General features: G+C 34.2%; 1 protein-coding gene across 1 annotated transcript in view; it reads right to left on the bottom strand.

Moving 5' to 3' along the window:
* ARAP2 (ArfGAP with RhoGAP domain, ankyrin repeat and PH domain 2) overlaps nucleotides 1-19,843 on the bottom strand; it is a 185,518-nt gene that overhangs the window by 24,894 nt on the left and 140,781 nt on the right. Inside the window, exon 27 of the mRNA XM_081053892.1 lies at nucleotides 14,413-14,541. Within this exon, the coding sequence (XP_080910018.1) occupies nucleotides 14,413-14,541 (129 nt within the window). The remainder of the gene's footprint in view (nucleotides 1-14,412; nucleotides 14,542-19,843) is intronic.

The raw sequence follows: 19,843 nt of genomic DNA, 5'->3' as shown, positions 1-19,843 counted from the left end.
AATAAACCTTTCAAATTTTACCAATGAGAAATAATCCTTTTTATTTAAAGAAGAAAAAAAAAAGACATAACCCTATGTCCAGTGTCTATGCAAAGCACTCATAGGTCAAAGAGAAACAGGCTTAGGGGAAAAAATATTGTTTCTGTCCCTGGGTGTATATTTGATCAACTTCATCATATGTAATTGAGTATATTAACTAAATCTTGGAGCATACATTAAGGAACTCAGGAGGAAGGCTTTGAAAGGAATATATGTAAAGAAGGAGTGAAGAATGAAAATAACTTTGAAATACGAAGTTCTATAATAAAGTTGAGGATTTTAAAGAATTTCTAAAACCTGTCTCAACTAAATTTCTGTCTGGTCTAAAATGTTAAAATAAGTAGCAAAATTACTCACCACTTACGGAACAAAATGAAGCTACATACACTGGGGAATATCGTGTGTAACAAAACTAAGGTTATGCATTAAACAGCTTCCATTCACTTTCCCAAACATTGTCAGTACTGCTTGGTCCCTCAACTCTGGAATACTTCACTTTTAATGTTTCCTCTTCCTCCACCTCATCCTAGGCAGAAAGCTTATTAAGATCCTTTGCTCCAGAAGAATCCGGTTCAATACCAAGTTCACGCTAGCTGTGTTTACCAGACCTGCTATCCAGCCCTTGCCCTTTGGTGTGGAGGTCAAGTTTCGGCTATTCAGATCTTTGCAGTGGGATCTCTGCTTTATAATTCTTGCGATTCTGGCCAGAACTCCTGTGTCCATGCTATGCTGCAGGGCTTCTCTCTTCCTTGGAAGTTTGCTAACATCTCAGTTCTTCACAGCACACAGATCTTTCCAGATGTTAAATTTTTCTAGCTCCTAACTTTAGAGCCTTAGTATTTCAAATGCCACATAAGCTGTTTTCATGGCTACATCCTTTACTATAGTCATTTAATATACATTGTGTCCCTCTGATTCAACCAAAAAGAATGATTTCCAAAAAGAATGATTTTCAGGATAACAGATGATCATTCCGTTTCGAAAGTTTTGTAAAATTCACCTGTAAAGCCATCTGGTCCAGGGCTTTTGTTTGTTGGGAGCTTGTTGGTTACTGATTCAATTTTCCTGGTAGTAATCAGTCTATTCAGGTTTTATGTTTCTTCTTGAGTTAACCTTGGAAGGTTGTATCCTTTTAGAAATTTATTCATTTCTTCCAGATTGCCTAATTTGTTGGCATATAGTTGCTCATAGTAATTTCTTATAATTTTTTTTTTTGTATTTCTGTGGTGTCTGTTGTCACTTCTCTTCTTTAATTTCTGATTTTATTCATTTGGGTCCGCTCTTTGTTTTTTGATGACTCTCGTTAAAAGTTTGTTGATTTTGTTTATTTTCTGAAAAAGACAGCTCTTGGTTTCATCGATCTTTTGTATTGGGTTTTTTCGTCTCTATTTCGTTTATTTCTGCTCTGATCTTTATTATCTCCTTCCTTTTACTCCCTTTGGGCTTATTTTGCTGTTCTTTTTCCAGATAGTTACAATATCAGACTGCCTAAGGCAATACACAGATGCAACGCAATTTCTATCAAACTACCAAGGACATTTTTCACAGAAATAGAACATATAATCCTAAAATTTACATAGAACCGTGAAAGACCCCAGATAACCTCAGCATCTTGAGAAATAAGAACAAAGTGGGAGGTATCATGATACCTGACAACAAATTATACTACAAGGCTACAGTAATCAAAACAGCATGGTACTGGCATAAAAACAGAGACATAGATCAATGGAACAGAATAGAGAACCCAGAAATAAATCCATGCCTATAAGGTCATTTAATCTACGACAGTGGAAGCAAGAATTCACATTGTGGTAAAGACAATCTATTCAATAAATGGTGCTGGGAAACCTGGACAGATACATGCAAAAAAATGAAGCTGGACAACGTCCTTAGACCATATACAAGAATAAATTAAAAATGGATTAAAGACTTAAATGTAAGATCTGAAACCATAAAACTCCTAGAAGAAAATATAGGAAGTTTACAGACATTACCCTGAGGAATATTTTTACTGATATAGCCCCTCAGGTAAGGGAAGTAAGAGAAAAAATAAATATATGGGATTATGACAAACCAAAAAGTTTTTTTCACAGTTATGGAAACCATCAATGAAACAAAAAGGCATTCTACTGAATGGGAGAAGATATTTGTCAATGATATATCTGATCAAGGGTTAATATCCAAAATTTATAAAAAACTCATACAACTAAACACCAGAAAAACAACCCAATTAAAAAATGGGCAGAAGACATGAAGAGACATTTTTCTAAAGAGGACATAAAGATGGCAAAAAGACATATGAAAAATGCTCAACCTCACTAATCATTAGAGAACTGCAAATAAAAATCATAATGAGATACCACCTCACCCTCGTCAAAATGGCTATCATCAATAAATCAACCAATAACAAGTGCTGGCACGGATGTGGAGAAAAGGGAACCCTTGTGCCCTGTTGGTGGGATTGCACACACTATGGAAATCAGTATAGTGGTATCTCAAAAAATTGGAAATAAAATTACCTTATGACCCAGCAATTCCACTCCTAGGTATCTATCCAGAGAAATCCAAAACACTAATTTGAAAAAAAATTATGCACCCCTATGTTTATTGCAGCACTATACACAATAGCCAAGACATGGAAACAACTGAAATGCCCTTCAGTAGACAACTGGATCAAGAAACTGTGGTGCATTTATACAATGAAGTATTACACAGCCATAGAGAAGAATGAAATCTTACCATTTGCAATGATATGGATGGACCTAGAGAACATTATGCTAAGTGAAATAAGTCAGACAGAAAGACAAATACCATATGATCTCACTTAATGTGGAATCTAAAGAATAGAATAAATGAAGAAACTAATGAGAAACAGTCTCAGAGACATAGAGGAAAAACTGAAGGTTAATATGTGGGAGTGAAGTGGGGATGAGGGAGATGGTGAGGGGCTTGGAAAGCACAATGGTAACCACAAGATTGCCACGGGGATACGAAAGTCAGTTTGGGGAACATAATCAACAATGTAAAGATTTTGTAGGGATCCGATGGACACTTTGTCTTATTAGGAAGACCACTTCAGGAATGGTGCAGATGCCTGATCATTGTGTTATACACCTGAAGCTGAAGCTGAATAATAATGAATGTCAAATACAATTTTATGTATATATATTTAAAATATATATGTGTGTATATAGATATACCTATATATCTATAGTCACTGTTATAGTCACTGTTATAGTGACTATAGATATATATATATAGATATACATATATCTATATATATATATCTATATATATATATCTATAGTCACAAGAAATGGAGTACAGCATAAGGAATAGAGACAATTGGAATGCAACAGTTGCATGCGATGTCAGAGGAGTAGTAGATTGGGAGAGGGGGGTTATCACTTTGTAAGGGGTATAAATGTCTATTACATTTTTTGTACACCTGAAACTAATAATAATAAAAAAGAAAATGTTAAGAAAATGAACCAAAAAAAAAAAAAAGCCAGGCAAAACAATGCCACTCCCTTTACTAATTTTTTTCAAATATAGGTATTTTCATAAATGTAAAAAAAAAAAAAGAATGATTTCACATATCATACAGTCCATGGTATAAATTCTAGCCATGATCTAATATAAGTTACTAAAGCCTGAAGTACTTCTATGGAATATGAATTTTTAAAGAAAAAAAAGAAAAAAATGTATATTTGCTGTTAACTGAAAAAGAAACCAGCTATGGAACATAATTAATGTATGAAATGAGCCGTTAAGTAAGCGACTTGGGAAACCATCTAATTTTTTTACAAGTGTAACAGATCTGAAGATTTAATGCACTCCCAAAGCACCTAATTCCTTCAGAGAAAGACTCTGGGATGTACCCTAGCATGTAGAATTCATTCACTAGCTCTTTTTTTTATCTTTCATTCCACTCAAATTCTAGTATACTGCTTTCTTTAGGGAATCATAAACCCCTCTCCCCTTGGTGGTAGGACAAAGCAGGTTCAGCTCGAGTTTAGTGAGGGATATTTAGAGTTAACACTGAGTAAGAAAACAGATTGGTAGTCTTAGTTTTATTGTCCTGTAATTTCATTATTAATTAGGAAACGCTTAAAAATTGCATGTATGAACCAAAAACAGAATTGCCAAATTTATTGAAACAGAACAGACATATATTCCTGGGACAATGAAACTAATACCCTTCCCTACCTCCCTTCCCCGCACCGCAAAGTTCTCTAAACCATTTGAAAACCTCAACTTCTTATACAAAAACAGTAATTCCTAATTAGTGGCCCCTAATCCCAATAAAATAACTGATAAAAGGAGGAGGTAGGAAGATGCTGGGAAAGAGAAACAGACAGAGACAGGGAGAGTCAGAGAGAGAGAGAGAAGAAGGGGAGGTGGGAAGGGAGAGAGGAACATAAATCCAGGAATGATATTTCTAAACTATATATTCCTCCTTTATCCTTCACGTCCAGTTGGCTAACAATTCAGCCATTGTTCTCTTAGAATTTCTCTTAAGGGTTCAATTCCACTTCATTCCCAATATCATCACTCTAACCCTGTCTTTTCTACATAATTCATTCCTGGATTCCTAGATTCTCTAACTCCATGTCTTGCTTTTCTCATGGCGTCAGCATACAATTCCAGGTTCATGTGATGCAAATGCTGTTTCATCACCTTAATCCCCACCCTGTCCAAAGCTTTACTTTTCTACTGTTTAGAGCCTTATTTGCCTAACATTAAATTCCTGAACTTCTTTTCCTGACTTTTAAAGGATAAATAAACGAGACTCCTCCTACCCATCTCTGTAAGATATTGAATTAAAATATAGCATTTATAATTCAGTTGGCCATTATACACTGCTTGGAAAACCTATTCTGGTGCTTATGGCACGACTCCAGCATAGAATTACCATGAATTTGGTTCATGGTTTATGGTTCATCACTCGAATGAAGTTGGTGGAAATCCCATGACTCTTGCTTTACATACACTCTGTCCCCACTGCTGGACCCAACTCACCACTGAAGATTTTTCTAACCACTCCAATCCACACTTGTTAATCATGCCTCTAAACTCTAAGATCTAATTTAGCCCTTGAATTCATAAAGGTCATTATTCGATGCATATGGTAATTTAGCTCTTAAATACATCATAATTTCCTAATTGCTTTTTAAATCAACGTATGCTTTGGCTATCCCACCACCCTATGTGAAAACAAACACAGTGCAGTGACTAAGACACGCTCCAGAGCTGGAGGGCCTGGGTCTGAATGACAACTGCATCCTCCACTAGATTCCAGGCAGTAATCTCTAAATCTCAGTCTCCTCACCTGCAAAATGGGGACACGTGCAGTAGTCATCCAGTGGATGTGGTGTGTACAGTGTTTAACACATAGTAAGCAGCCTGCCATTTCTTATTTGATTACCAGAGAACAGACAACATTCTTCTCTGTACTACTGAGTCTGTTAAGCAACATACAAAGAACTACCCTTCCAAAGATCTGACAATTTATGGGCTGAATTTATAAAAGTTTAAAAAACTAAAATCTGATTTGTCCTTCATTGCAATATGGTGTTTTGTGACAGAATATATGGCAGTAATGCGTGGTTCTCCATTTTCCAGCAGGTCACCTTGAGGGAGTTAAGTAATGTTTCCATGTCTCGGTTTTTCCATTTTATAAACTCCTAGTAAGTACAGCAAGCCTTCATTTAACATTGTTGTTTCAACTTTAAATAAAACACCATATAACGGAAACAATTTTACCATAGGCTAATTGATATAAGCAAGAGTTAAGCTCCTATGCATATCAATATTATAATGAAATGACGTTGAACAAAACATTATTTGAGGACCTGCTGTACTAGTAAATAGCTTATTAGAGTCCTAGGGACAATAAATGAGACAGTGTATGCAAAGTATTCAGCCTAGCACCTGGCAGAAAGCACATGCATAGAAACAAGGAACTATTATTATGTAATATCTGTTCTCTCTTATATATGATTTGAGCAATGACAAGGGAATACACAACAAATGATTCTATTTTTTTCATGGTCTCGATGCATCTCCCTTCTTCTTTCGTTGGCAAAGACCATTTCCTCAGACCTGTATATTATCTGAAGAAATCCCTGGTTCCAAGTTCCACCCCTGCCCATGTACTCTAAATAAATGCTGAAGGAGACTAATGGGCAATTTCCATGAGAGACATCCTCTTGAAAACATGCTAAAACCAAGTGATATTTGGCAAAACTTGTAGCCGAACATCTAAAAATTTCTTCCCAATGAAAAAATCATGCATTTTCCTTTGTTTGATATTGACTTTATATTACACATATATTCTTTATAATTTGGAGGAGCAGAATTTCTGATAATTTCACTCATTGTACGACATTCACTCGAAATGCATTTTAGTAAAATTTAGTTCTACAACAGAGTAGAAACCAAACTGGACATCATAGCTGCTTGAAAGTAGCTTTTCCTTTTTCTTAGGAAAAGCTAAATATGTTCATTCTCCTATTCCCAGTCTGCTTTCCTTTATGTTACTTGCATTAAAGAGGCAATGCTTCATGGAACTAGTAGCCTGATGACATCCTTCTATAATTAGATTATCCATAAGCAGTAAAATTGTAAATATAGTTATTATTATAGGACCGACTAGAAAAGTGCCAGTGACTCTATACCATTTTATTGAAAATGCAGCAAACTGTAGAAAGTAGAACACCACTTTCCTATTCTGTTGTGACTATTACATTGAATTATAATTACTGTTCATAAAATAAAATTTAGTATACTAAATGGTATATTCCTTTTATATTAACTTATGGTGTACTTTGTAGCACACTCTTAATAAAGACATAGGTAACATTTTAGACTTTTTGAAATGTTCACATATTTTTAAATTATTTTTTTTCAGTTGCAGTTGACATTCAATATTATTTTATATTAGTTTCAGGTGTACAGCCTGAATTATATAAATGTCTAACCACCCATTAGACATTTATATAATTCATGCAGTAATCCCCCCCAATTAGTCTAGTGCCCACCTGGCACTATACAGAGTTGTTGCAATATTATTGACTATATTCTCTATGCTGTACTTTATATTCCTGTGACTATTTTGGAACTACCAATTTGTATTTCTTAATCCCTTCATCTTTTTCACCCAGCTCCCAATCCTCCTCCCCTCTGGCAACAGTTTGTTCTCTGTATCTAGGAGTCTGTTTCTGTTTTGTTTGTTCGTTCAAAATGTTCACATATTTTATCTCATATGATTTTCATGCAATTTTCTAAACTTGGGAGTATAGGTAACATGATCTCCTTTTATAAATGAGAAAATGGTGTCTCACAAAGGTTATGTGACAAGGATTAGAAAGACTGTACTCGAATACAGTTCTGGTCTCCTAACACCTGACGCAGACTTCTGTCTTCTATATGTAGAGATTTCTCTTTTACGTAATGGTATAACCGTCGTGACCACCACCAGCACCACCACAATAATAAATGCTCCGGCGCCTTCCTTGACCTCATGCATCATTTTACAGCGTTAAGCACTCTTTTTCCTAAAACACACCCCAAGGATGACTTCCATGACATTGCTGTCCTTGTTTTCTTGCAACCTTTCTGACTGTTCCTTCACACACCAGGCCTCTCTCGATACAGCAATTCCTTAAATGCTGGTAATTCTATGCTCAGCTCTCTAACGTTCTTACTTTAACACAGAAATGCATGATCTGGTATTCTCCCAAAGCTAAAACCACATCCCATGCAATGTGCTCCATAGCTACCTGGTTCCCTCTAGACATTTACCCTTGGACACTTCACAGACAACTAAAACCCAACACATCCAAACCTGAATTCCGTGACCCCACCCCTATGTCACCAGAAACAGTAACCTCTTCTATTCTCCCTACCTTAATGTCTCAGGAAACATTCAAACCAAGAGACTGAGGACTGCACACAGCTGCCTCTGTAATAATACGAGCTAAATCCCCTTTAGAAAGCATTCCCTAACTACCTGGATAAAAAGGAGTTTGCCAGTCCTGTGAAATTTTGTCAGTAACTTCCTCAGTCACAAAGTCTTCTATTCATCTATATTTTAAAGAATTTTAATCACCATATGCTTTTAGTAAGTAAAAGAATAAGATATGGTCTTATTATGGAAGAAAAACACATACAAGAAAAACTAGACAAGAAATGATTATTTCCTTGACTGAGAGACATTCAGTGTAAGAAAAGATATCAATGACTGCCTGGCTGAGCCACTTTCCTGTGCTTGAAAGCGCTCCATAAGCAAACATCCAGGCCTACACTAGTCATCTATCCCACAGTGTGTTTATACCCTTATATTTAAAGTCTTCATACATTTAGATTTTCTGTTCCTTGTGGATAAAGATAATATTTAACAGTCCTTTTAATTCTCCCCAGTAGATTCTTGCATGAAACAGTGAGCTAATAGAAACTTATCAATTGGTTTGCTCGGTACTGAATTATTAATAGAGTATTAGAAGAAACCAGGACATTCATACGCTATAGTGAATACCAAAGACTATCATCAATTTCCAATAAAATATTTCCACGTGAAATGGACTAGCTCTTACCCTCAACTTTTTACTCATCTCTGGATTTAAAAAGATTTGATGGGGAGTGGAATGAAAATTATTTTGACTAGACTATGCTTTATAGACTAAAACTATTTTTCCTGAAATTTTCTTAAGTCATTTGATAGTGGATGGCACAGCTAGCTTTCCAGGTCTGAATGTGCTGGAAGTAGCTGCATTTTGAACTATTCAATTCTAATGCAAATTTAATTCCAAAGCATCTGTCATATGCAGCAATCTAAATTTAGAAACCCACAGGGATCTACATTTGAGTTACATCTTATATATTAAAAGGATTTCTTCCCCCATTGAGATCATTAAAACTTGATTCCCATGTATTACATTCTATTGAGGGTAATTTTAAAGAACTTCAGCACTTAAAATGAGACTTTAGCAACATAAAATTATTTATTCTGGAACCTTCAGGAGCTATAAATTTATGGTTTACTTGTAACAGTATAAAAGATAATGATAAAAGATGGTCTAATAAGATTAGCTATGACAAAGTCTAAATGACAATTTTAATGAAGTTTATTCCCACTATCTCAATGTCTCATTCATAATCAGGGGTAGAAAAGAAATTTGAAGACTATTTTCTTTCTTTTCAAGTTAGTTAGCTTCCCATCACAATAATGACAATGGTGCAAACTGTTTCTAAGAAATAAAATGCTGCTTTTGAAAAACATAGAATTGATTTTTAAGTAGAGGCAACAGAAAATTAATTTACTGCCATATATTTCTATAACAGTAAAGTATGTTACCACATTACCTGTCAACGAAAAAAACACCCAGCCTAAGAGAAAGCTTATGAGTTTATTTGAGCCAAATTGACGACAATTGCCTGGAAGCAAACTCTCAACGGACTGAGAAAACACTCCGGAAAATGGCCGTTTTGCAACTTATTTTATACATTAGAATCAAAGGAGGAAGGTTACAAGAAATCCATTGCTTGTAGATTAAGGGGGTGGGAGACAGCAAAGCAGGGAAATCTCAAATTTCTGGGATTGGATAAAAAGCAAAATGGAGACATACACTTCTTTTACATGGGTGGGGTACAGGATAGTTAATAGCATTTCACAGCACATAGAGATGTTATTTGGGGAACAAGGTAACAAGGAGCGATTTTGTTTCCTGCTCTGGTGTGGTGGGTTGTACCCACTGGGGGATCCAGAAAAAGGGATTACTCTGACATTCCAAAGAGTATGTATTCTTAGATGCAAAATGACGACAGGCTCACTTAAGGTAAAGATTGACCTTTGTCAAAGAAGCCAAGGATGTGACTTCCTGCCATGGCCTGCCTTAGTTAGGAATTTTTAGTTCACGCCATCTTATGTGGTTATTTTCAGTCTCCTGAGCTTGTCAAGTTAAACATGTGGCCCCTTTTCCATCCACAACCTTAAATGAATGAGCAGAAATTAAGTGTTGGGAGGGTCTCAATCGATTCCCACTTGTGATATTCTACATTTTAAACTGTTCAGATCAAGTGAGCAAATTGAGACAACTAAAACCCCTAAATTACCCTGAACCCCCAAATTTATACTTTGATAAAATTCTTCATTTAGCAAGAAGTGGTGAAAACATAATGTCAAACAAAAGTAAATGCTTATAATTCATTACGTAAGATTAAAAAAATACTATCATACAATTAATGAAATGCAAGGTGTGTGTCTGTGTGTGTGTGTATAGATACAGGGAAAGAGAAACAGATACAGGGATAGGTAGACAGACAGACAGTAAAATTTGTGGCAACTAGGTATCAAGTATGAGGAGCAGAATGCAAGGATGGGGTATTGCTACTTTATGATTTAAACAAATGTTAACACATCAGCTATTTGTTACTAAGAGAAATTGTGGCTACAGTCAACTACTTCTGTATCAAACCCTACTGATTTCCACTTGGCCTTCTGGTCAGAATAAGAAAATCTTAAAGTAAAAGAAATCCTTAGTACTGTTCCCTATCTGCTGTAAAGAACAGTGTATTTCTGAGATGATCCAGTTTTCGCTAACAAATTGACAGACAAATCACATCTGATTTATTTTCATTACTTTCCTTTTAGGTCCCAATTTTAAGGAGCAGTGGATGTAATGAATGGAGCTATAATTCTGGAGTAGGTGCTCATTATGATTGATTTAAGAGAGATTTGCAAGACAGAGACAAAGCAGACTGAATATTTAACCAACCTAAAATCCATCACAAAGTATATCCCATGAGAAGTATTTATAAGCTCCAGGTTGCTGCAAGATACAACTATCAGGAAAAAAAATCATGACTTTAAGAAACTGATTTTAAAAACAAACAAACAAACAAACAAACAAACAGGCCAAAGCTTCTTTAAAATGACAATCCTAAATTTACATACATTCAGAAGCAACCATAATGAAAGAGATTATTTTGCTTTGAGAGTCTAAATATAAATCAAGCTCTAATTAAAAACATTTATTAATATTGGCTAGAAAACTAAACTAAACTAAAACATTTACTTCATAAGTACTCCTATTTTTGACCAAAAATACATAACTACTAATATGAAATGATCCAATTAATGTATTTGCTGACAGTGTTACTCTAAAACCTGACTTTTTTACATGCAAAGATATCATTTCCTGGTAGAATTACAGATACTATAATAACAAGTTGCATTTTGGTTTGACAAATAGAGGTAGGGGTCATGCAGAGACAGGGATGTGTTTCATAGCTCCCACCCAGATAGAGGAATGAAGGTACAGAAGGTAAGTGACATTTTACTCCAAAGAATGTTTCATCGGATCCCTAAAGCTATCATTTAAGCCTGCTCTCCATTGCTGGGGTTCTCCAGTGTGTATGCAAGATGCTTTGCCTACATCTTGCAGAGGCTTGATGGTTTTACAACAGAAATGACACACTCATACCCTATTATAAAAAAGACACACAGGAATATGTGAGGATTCACTGTGATACCCAATCTTCCTACCGTTTGGAGAGAGCCAACGTACAGTTAGTCACTCTACCATTTCTTCTCCTTAAACAACATAAAGATTGTACTTCATTGTGATTGCTCTCAACTTGAAAATATTTTTTCTCAAAGATCAACAGCACTTAATGGTATCCTTGTTCAGGTTATTCCTCACCCCATCTGCACAAAACTTTCCTTTATATCATAGCCTTTTAAGATCTTATTTTTGTTTGTTTTTATTCACATAGCCAGCCGATTAGCATTCAACATGAGGTAAGGAAATAGGTGTGGGTGTTAAGTATTTTGCAACATGAAGAATTAGATATTTGGAGGAATATTAGAAAAAGGAAAAGGAAGATTCTCACCAGGAAAAAAACAAAAAACAATACCTTGAAAAGTTGACTTATTTTCTAAAAGAAAAGAAACCATGAGAACCTATTATACGTATTTCATAATGTTGACAGGACTTGGTTTGTAAGCTCAATACTTTTTCTTTGACTCAATGCTAAAATGAAGGAATACAGAATTTAAGAGCTAGAACAGATTTCATAGATCATCTAAATCAGAAATACTCAACATGGCCACTGTTGACATTTTGGGTTAACAGAGCCATCCTGTGTATTGTAGGATGTTTAGCAGCATCTCTGGTATCTGCCCTCTAAATACCCGAAGGACCACCTCACCCACTTGTGACAATCAGAAATGTCTCCAAACATTGCCAAATGGCCCCCACCTGAGAACCAGTGCTGTCTGACATGGATGCATGTTGCATTCACAAAACTGGAGAGAATTTCCATTGCGATCCTTAAAATGTGTAGTAGGATGTGGTCACAATCATATGCAGGGGTATTAAAGAAATGAAAATAAGACAAAGGTCTCTAAAAGGCTAAATTTCTATAGCAAAAAGAATACCTGTTATGTTTACTTAGACACTAGTAGGCCAGAGTGACAGAGAGGTTGTTACACTGCTTGCATTTTGTAAGAATACTTGCATGTGATTATAAAATATAAAGGGCAATTTTATGGATGGAACGTATGTGGCCTTCCAAACCTCCCAATGGGATGGAATTAGGAAGTGGGAGTCCTTCTGAATGGGATTTGTACCCTTATTAGAGTCTCCAGAGACTTGGCTTCCTGTCTCTGCTCTCCGCCACAAGAGGATACAATGAGAAATAGGCAACCTGGAAGAGGGCTCTCACCAGAACCCAATCATGCTGGCACCTGGATCTCAGACTTCCAGTCTCCAGACAGTGAGAAATAAATTCCTATTGTTTAAAGCCACCCACTCTGTTGCACTTTGTTACAGCAGCCAAAACAGACTAAGACATTATCAGGAAACCAGAAATTTATCCAATTAGCTTTGGCACAATTTAGAATTTACTGACGTATGAATATTAGCTAGAGAGCCTGCAATTATACTTAGTAGGAGGTTTACAGCATTTAAGAGCTGTATCAACATCCCACCTTTTTTAAAAAAATTAGACCAATCTGTTCTCAAATCCAATATGTAAAATTCCAGTGACAATATAACTCACAAGGATATTTTATAAACTTGAAATGAGATTTGGTGTATACAGACCTCAGTGAATGATCAACATGTTATCAGATTGTTATAGAAGATATAGGGACTACTATATTAACAGAGCTCAGTTAATATGTGATTAATAATAAGGGTTATTACTATTAATTATAAAAGCTGTGGTAAATTCATCTTATAAAACCTGAATCCTTTGCTTTTGGGATTGTTTTACGTACAGTGTTGGCAGTAAAGCTTTTCCTAATCTGTCCGTTAATGGCAAAACAACAGAAGAATCAAAGTTTCAAAATAAAAGTTTTCTGATATCTCATACAAATTCAGAGACTGTCTTACATGATTTCCTTGTGCCAGCTAACTTCTTATTTAACCCTGCATGTGCACATGTCTCCTCCCAGTTGGATGGCATGTATCCTTATCAGAAGTGTTTATTATGTACTTATTTGTTTTCCTCTATCACCGAAAATAAGTGAGAATTATAACAAGCACATGATCTCAGAGTTTGCATAATCTGCACTTATTAAACGTCCAGAAAACTTTCAGATATAAACATAATTCAGGAACAAGATTTACCGTCTATCTAAAGATTAGGAAAACAGATAAATATGGCATAAAGTCCTTATAAACATAAACCATTCCTTTCAAATGGTTTAACTTGGTACCATCAGATTAACCCACTATTAATTACCATAGTGCTACCCTCCGGGAAATCTGACTCTGGCACTTAATACTCCTGTCTATATACCATTTCCCCAAAAATAAGACCTAGCAGGACAATCAGCTCTAATGCATTTTTGGAAGCAAAAAGTAACACAAGATCCACTCTTACATTATTATTATTATTATTATTATATTATATTATATTATATTATATTATATTATATTATATTATTATACCCAGTCTTATAGAAATAGAAGACCCCGTCTTATATAAGACTCGGTCTTATATTATAGTAAAATAAGACCCTGTATTATATTATATATCATATTATATTATATTATATTATACCCAGTCCTATAGTAATGTAAGACCTGGTCTTATATTTTATTATGTAAAACCCAGTCTTATATTATAGTAAAATAAGACCGGGTCTTACATTAATTTTTGCTCCAAAAGACGCATTAGAGCTGATTGGCTAGGTCTTATTTTCAGGGAAACACGGTATTCTTCTTTCTAGTCAACAATACTATTGCAGTAGATTCTGTATTTAGCTACTTATTTTATTTTTCAAATAACCCTTGTGCCATAATAATTATGCTTTAGCCACTTGAATTTTCAATCAGAGTTGCTATGAGAAATAGCACCTACCATTATAGTGTTTAATTGTATCAGTGGATAGGAATCGCTTCACCACAAGATAAGCAGAACCAGGTTCAGCTAATGAACTCCACCGAAGCACCTGCTCCAACACGTTTTCTGTGTAGTGAAGAGGGCGCTCTGCAGGAAAAAAAAAAAAAATCAAATAAAACTATATTAAGATATCTTTTTTTACAACTATAACTATAAATTTAAAAAAATCCTTTCAAAAAGATCTGTATGCAAACAATAAACATAATCATATCTTAAGTTACAGAATAATACCATTAGAACTACATAAAAGAGACCCTAACATCTAGAATACCATTAAGCATATAATAAAATTTACTGTATAAATGAATCTGTGCAGGAACAATTGTTTGTCACTCAACTACTTAAAAAAATTCAGAGCTGCTATCCTTTACCTAAAATCTCAGAAATAATGCTACCCTTTTGTACGACAAATCAGTATCCTACTCAATCTTCTTTTTAATTTAGACAACATCGTGGTTTGCTTATGGAAATCTTCCTATTTGCATAGGCAATTAAGTAACTGTAAAAAAATAGCAAAATTAATCATGTCCAGTAGTCAAAATATAAATTAAGTCTTTGTTTATCCCAACAAGATAAGCATGTTATAATTTCTGATCAATAGTAGTAAACAACTTATACCTGATATTCTCAGTCAATTAATATAAAATTATAAAATATAATTTCAACAGAGAACATATGAAAATAATCATAAAATATTACTGAGTAATTTATGTTTAACCATTAGTGGAAATATCAATCAGAATCTTATATGGCAATATTATACATTAGCTGTTGATACAGAGAGATCTTAAGTAAGAACTTAATGGCATCTTAAAGATTTCTCCTTGAAAAATACTCATATATACATATTTTGTTTTAGGCAATCATAGTTTTAAATACATTACAAGTTCTTAGCAGGGAGTTTAAAAAAAAAGATTTTACAATTACAATCAAAACTTCATAGTGAAGTGTTTTGCTGATCAAAATATGCCAATCAGTTAATAAAGTGTTACAACAGAAGCATATGCTGGGAAAAAGAAATTCAAACCTTTTTATATTACTCTGAAAATAGCATAACTGAAACAGCAGAACATAAGCTATAACATGAAGATGTAGATGCAGCTTTCCCAGTATTATCACCATATATAAGCCAACTCAACTTTTTCCTACCCTTCTAAATGAAAAGCACATAGTGCTTGGGCTTTTTGTTTTTGCTTACAGTAGAAATACTAATGATAAACAAGAAAGAGTGTCAGTAGCATCATATGTATATATAAACAATGATATTTTAATTGGTAGTAAAAACAACCAAATGTACAATATCCTCCTAATACATACGGGTCTCCGCTTCTACTGTGTTTCCCCAAAAATAAGACCTAGCTGAACTATCAACTCTAATGGATCTTTTGGAGGAAAAAGTAATACAAGACCTGGTATATTATATTATATTATATTATATTATATTATATTATATTATATTATACTATACTATGTTATGTTATGTTATATTATATTATTACTGATATTATATTACACTAAACCTGATATTATATTATATTATAACATTATATTAAAATAAGACCGGGTCTTATATTAATTTTTGCTCCAAAAGATGCATTAGAAATGATGGTCCGGCTAGGTCTTATTTTCGGGGAAACATGGTATGACTACAACATTCCTAAACTTTTCAAATGATCCCAGGTCCACAGAAAAAGAAAATAAATTGTTTGCTTCCAGTCTAAATAACCAGATTTTGCTTACTATTCAGTACAATGTAAAGTAGGTCTGCATTTTATCCTTATTGGACAAAGCCAATGGAAAAAAATGAGCAACTGGGCCATATATCTGAAAGACAAATCTCCCCGTTGTTTACAAATATATCCTTTGTACACAGTAGCGTGTTGAGTACGTACATAACAGATGGCCAATAAATACTTAGGAATGAAGTATCTTATGAATTTCTATGGTGGCCTATAATTTACAGAAAATATTTGTAAGTAGATCAGTAGACAAAATATAATTTTTTGTAAAACCAGAGAAAATCTTTTGTGCTATATCAATCATTTTTCTTTAAATAATTTTCTAAAGAATTTGGTGAAAGATCAAAATTGTCCATAATTTGCCAAAGCTATAATTCACTTGTTGATTAACTCATAAATTGGTTGTCTTCTACTAATGGAGGTTGTAATTAGAATTAGCTGTATTTAAAAATAAAACTTATTATAATTGGTAGACCTAACCACAACAAATAGACATTACTAATGAACTATTAGAAAAAAAAGAAATTAAGAAAACAATTCCATTTATAATTGTATCACAAAGAATAATACACCTAGGAATAAATTTAACCAAGGAGGTAAAAGACCTGTACTCAGAAAACTGTAAAGACATTGATGAAAGAAACTAAAGAAGACACAAATAAATGAAAGAATATACCATGCTCATGGACTGGAAGATTTAATATTGTTAAAATGTTCATACTACCCAAAGCAATCTATGAATTTAATGCAATCCCCATCAAAATACCAATGGTGTCTTTCACGGAACTTAGAACAAATAATCCGAAAATATGTATGGAACAAGACCCCAAATAGCCAAAGCAATCTTGATAAAGAAGAACAAAGTTAGAGGTATCATGTTGCCAGATTTCAATCTATTTTACAAAGTTGTAGTGATCAAAACAGTATGGTTCTGGCACAAAAACAGACATTGATCAATGGAACAAAATAGAAAGCCCAGAAATTAACCCATGCTTATATAGTCAATCTATAACAAGGGAGGCAGGAGTATGGAATGGGGAAATGACAGTCTCTTCAATAAATTGTGTTGGGGAAAGTGGACAGATACATGCAAAAAAATGAAGCTGTACCACCTTCTTACACCATATACAAAAATAAACTCAAAATGGATTAAACACTTAAATGTAAGACCTGAAACCACAAAACTCGTAAAAGAAAATATTGGCAATAAAGTCTTTGAGATCAGTCTTAGCAATATTTTTTCAGCTTTGTCTCCTCGGGCAAGGGGAACAAAAGCAAAAATAACCAAATGAGACTATACCAAACTGAAAAGCCTTTGCACAACAAAGGAAACCATAAACAAAATGAAAAGGCAACCTATGAAATGGGAGAAGATATTTGCAAATAATATAACCAACAAAGGGTTAATATCCAAAAAACGTAAAGAACTCATACAACTGAACAGCAAAAATAACCCCCCAAAAAACACGAAAAACAAATATAATTAAAACATGGGTAGAGGACCTGAATAGACATTTTTTCAAAAAAGAGATATAGATGACCGACAGACCCATAAAAGATGCTCAATATCACTGATCATCAGGGAAATACAAGTCAAAACCACACCTGTCAGATGGCTATTATCAAGAAGATAACAAATAATAAATGTTGGTGAGGACGTGGGGAAAAGGGAACACTCATGCACTGTTGGTGGGAATGTAGTGGTGCGGCCACTAAGGAAAACAGTATGGACATGCTTTAAAGAACTAAAAAGAGAACTACCGTATGACCCAGCAATTGCACTTCTAAGTATTTATCCAAAAAAAACAAAAACCCTAAAACATTAATTCAAAAAGATACATGCACCCCCTCATTCATTGCAGCACTATACACAATAGCTAAGATATGGAAACAACCTAAGTGTCCATCAATGAATGAATGGATAAAGAAGATGTGGTACATATACAAAATGGAATATTACTTAGCTATAAAAAAGAATGAAATATTGCCATTTGTGATAACATGGGAAGATCTAGAAGGTATTATGCTAAGTGAAATAAGTCAGAAAGAGAAAGAGGAACACCATGCGATTTCAACTTATATGTACAATCTAAAAACAAAAACAAAAACAGAAACAGATTCATAGACCCAGAGAAGAAACTGATGGTTTCCAGAGGGAGAGCAGTACACAGTGGGACAAAAAAAGGTGCAAGGGATTGAGAAGTACAAACATCTAGTTAAAAAATAAGTCACAGGAATGTAATGTAGAACATAAGGAATGCACTCAATAATATTGTAAAAAACTAATCATAGAATAAGCACTCTCCTTACACTGGTGTTACATAATTCTTGGTTCTACTACTTGCAATCTTTGGGACACTCCTGATCCCATTAAGAGTTGCCATTTCTGGATTAATAACTATGTGCCAGACAGTACGAGTATATATACTGGATACTTTGCATCAGTTATCACTTTTAATTCTCACAAGGACACTCTTCATTAAATATTATTATTCATAGTTTACATGGAAGGGAACCCAAGGATCAGGGACATTCAGCCACTTGCCTGGCTGAGGTGAGAAGTAGAGATTTGAATGTCAAATCTATTTGACTTTACAGCCCCAAATCTTAACTACTACTCTTAGTTTTATTTTAGACAAATATATAAACCCCTACGTGATTTTCTCACATGCAATTTGAGGAAAAAAGGTATCAACTCACCAAGATTTTTTTTGAGGACTGAACAAGGTAACATAGCAAAGTGGAAAAGAATGTCAGCTCACACTTCCCCCTTCACTTTCTATCCTTAGTGAGAAGGTGGTAGGAAATAATTGTCAGATACTTCCAACATTCTGCACTTAAGGAAACTGATGGCACTGCAGCTTGCTTCGGGGGAGAATGACATTCTTAACTGGAAAACAGTATCTGGACTGAAATAAAACCCTGCTTCTTTGTTACAAGATTAAATTGGTATTGAGACTTCCAAATATCAGACCATTTATATTACAGAGAGTCACTGTCCTAAATAGGTACTATTGTGATAGCTCTAAAGTCTTAGTTAAACTGAAAAATATCACAGCATATATAGAGACAAATACAGATTTGCAAAAACTCAGTTGTATTTTTTTCACATCAGTATCATAGTATAAAATAAACCAGGAAAATGAAAATCCTGAAGATTCAAGTTTCTGCAAAAAAACAGAGCTGAAAAATGGGATGAAAAGATAAATGTTTTGTTTTTTTTTTTACAGACTGTCAAAGATTGTAATTATAAAATGACATTAAAATCCAACTTATGAAAAGAGAGAAGCGGCAAGAAAAATTGAGTCATAAAACATTGCTGAGATGCAAATTCCTACCAGTTTTTATTTAGTTACATTTGCAACCATCTTCAAGATAGATTACATGGTTAGGTTAAGTCATTTGGCATTAGGACATTACTAGAAATAAATAGCTCATTTGCATACTATCTATAGCATAAAAGTTGCTGAAAATTTACTGTAGTTATTTGAGAAGAACAGATTCGGGAGGTGGTTTTTTAGCTAGGTAAATCACATTGTGAATAGTGTAAAATCATGTTCACAGAATAAACCTGGCTTCCCTTGTTAAAAAGAGAGCTATCCATTTTTCACTTGACATTATAGGTATTGTCATTAAATTTCTGGCAGTAA

The sequence above is a fragment of the Rhinolophus hipposideros genome (assembly GCF_964194185.1).
Source record: "Rhinolophus hipposideros genome assembly, chromosome: 1".
NCBI classification, from domain to species: domain Eukaryota; kingdom Metazoa; phylum Chordata; class Mammalia; order Chiroptera; family Rhinolophidae; genus Rhinolophus; species Rhinolophus hipposideros.
Note: the sequence above shows the minus strand (reverse complement) of the source record. Positions and strands in the feature narration are given on the sequence as shown.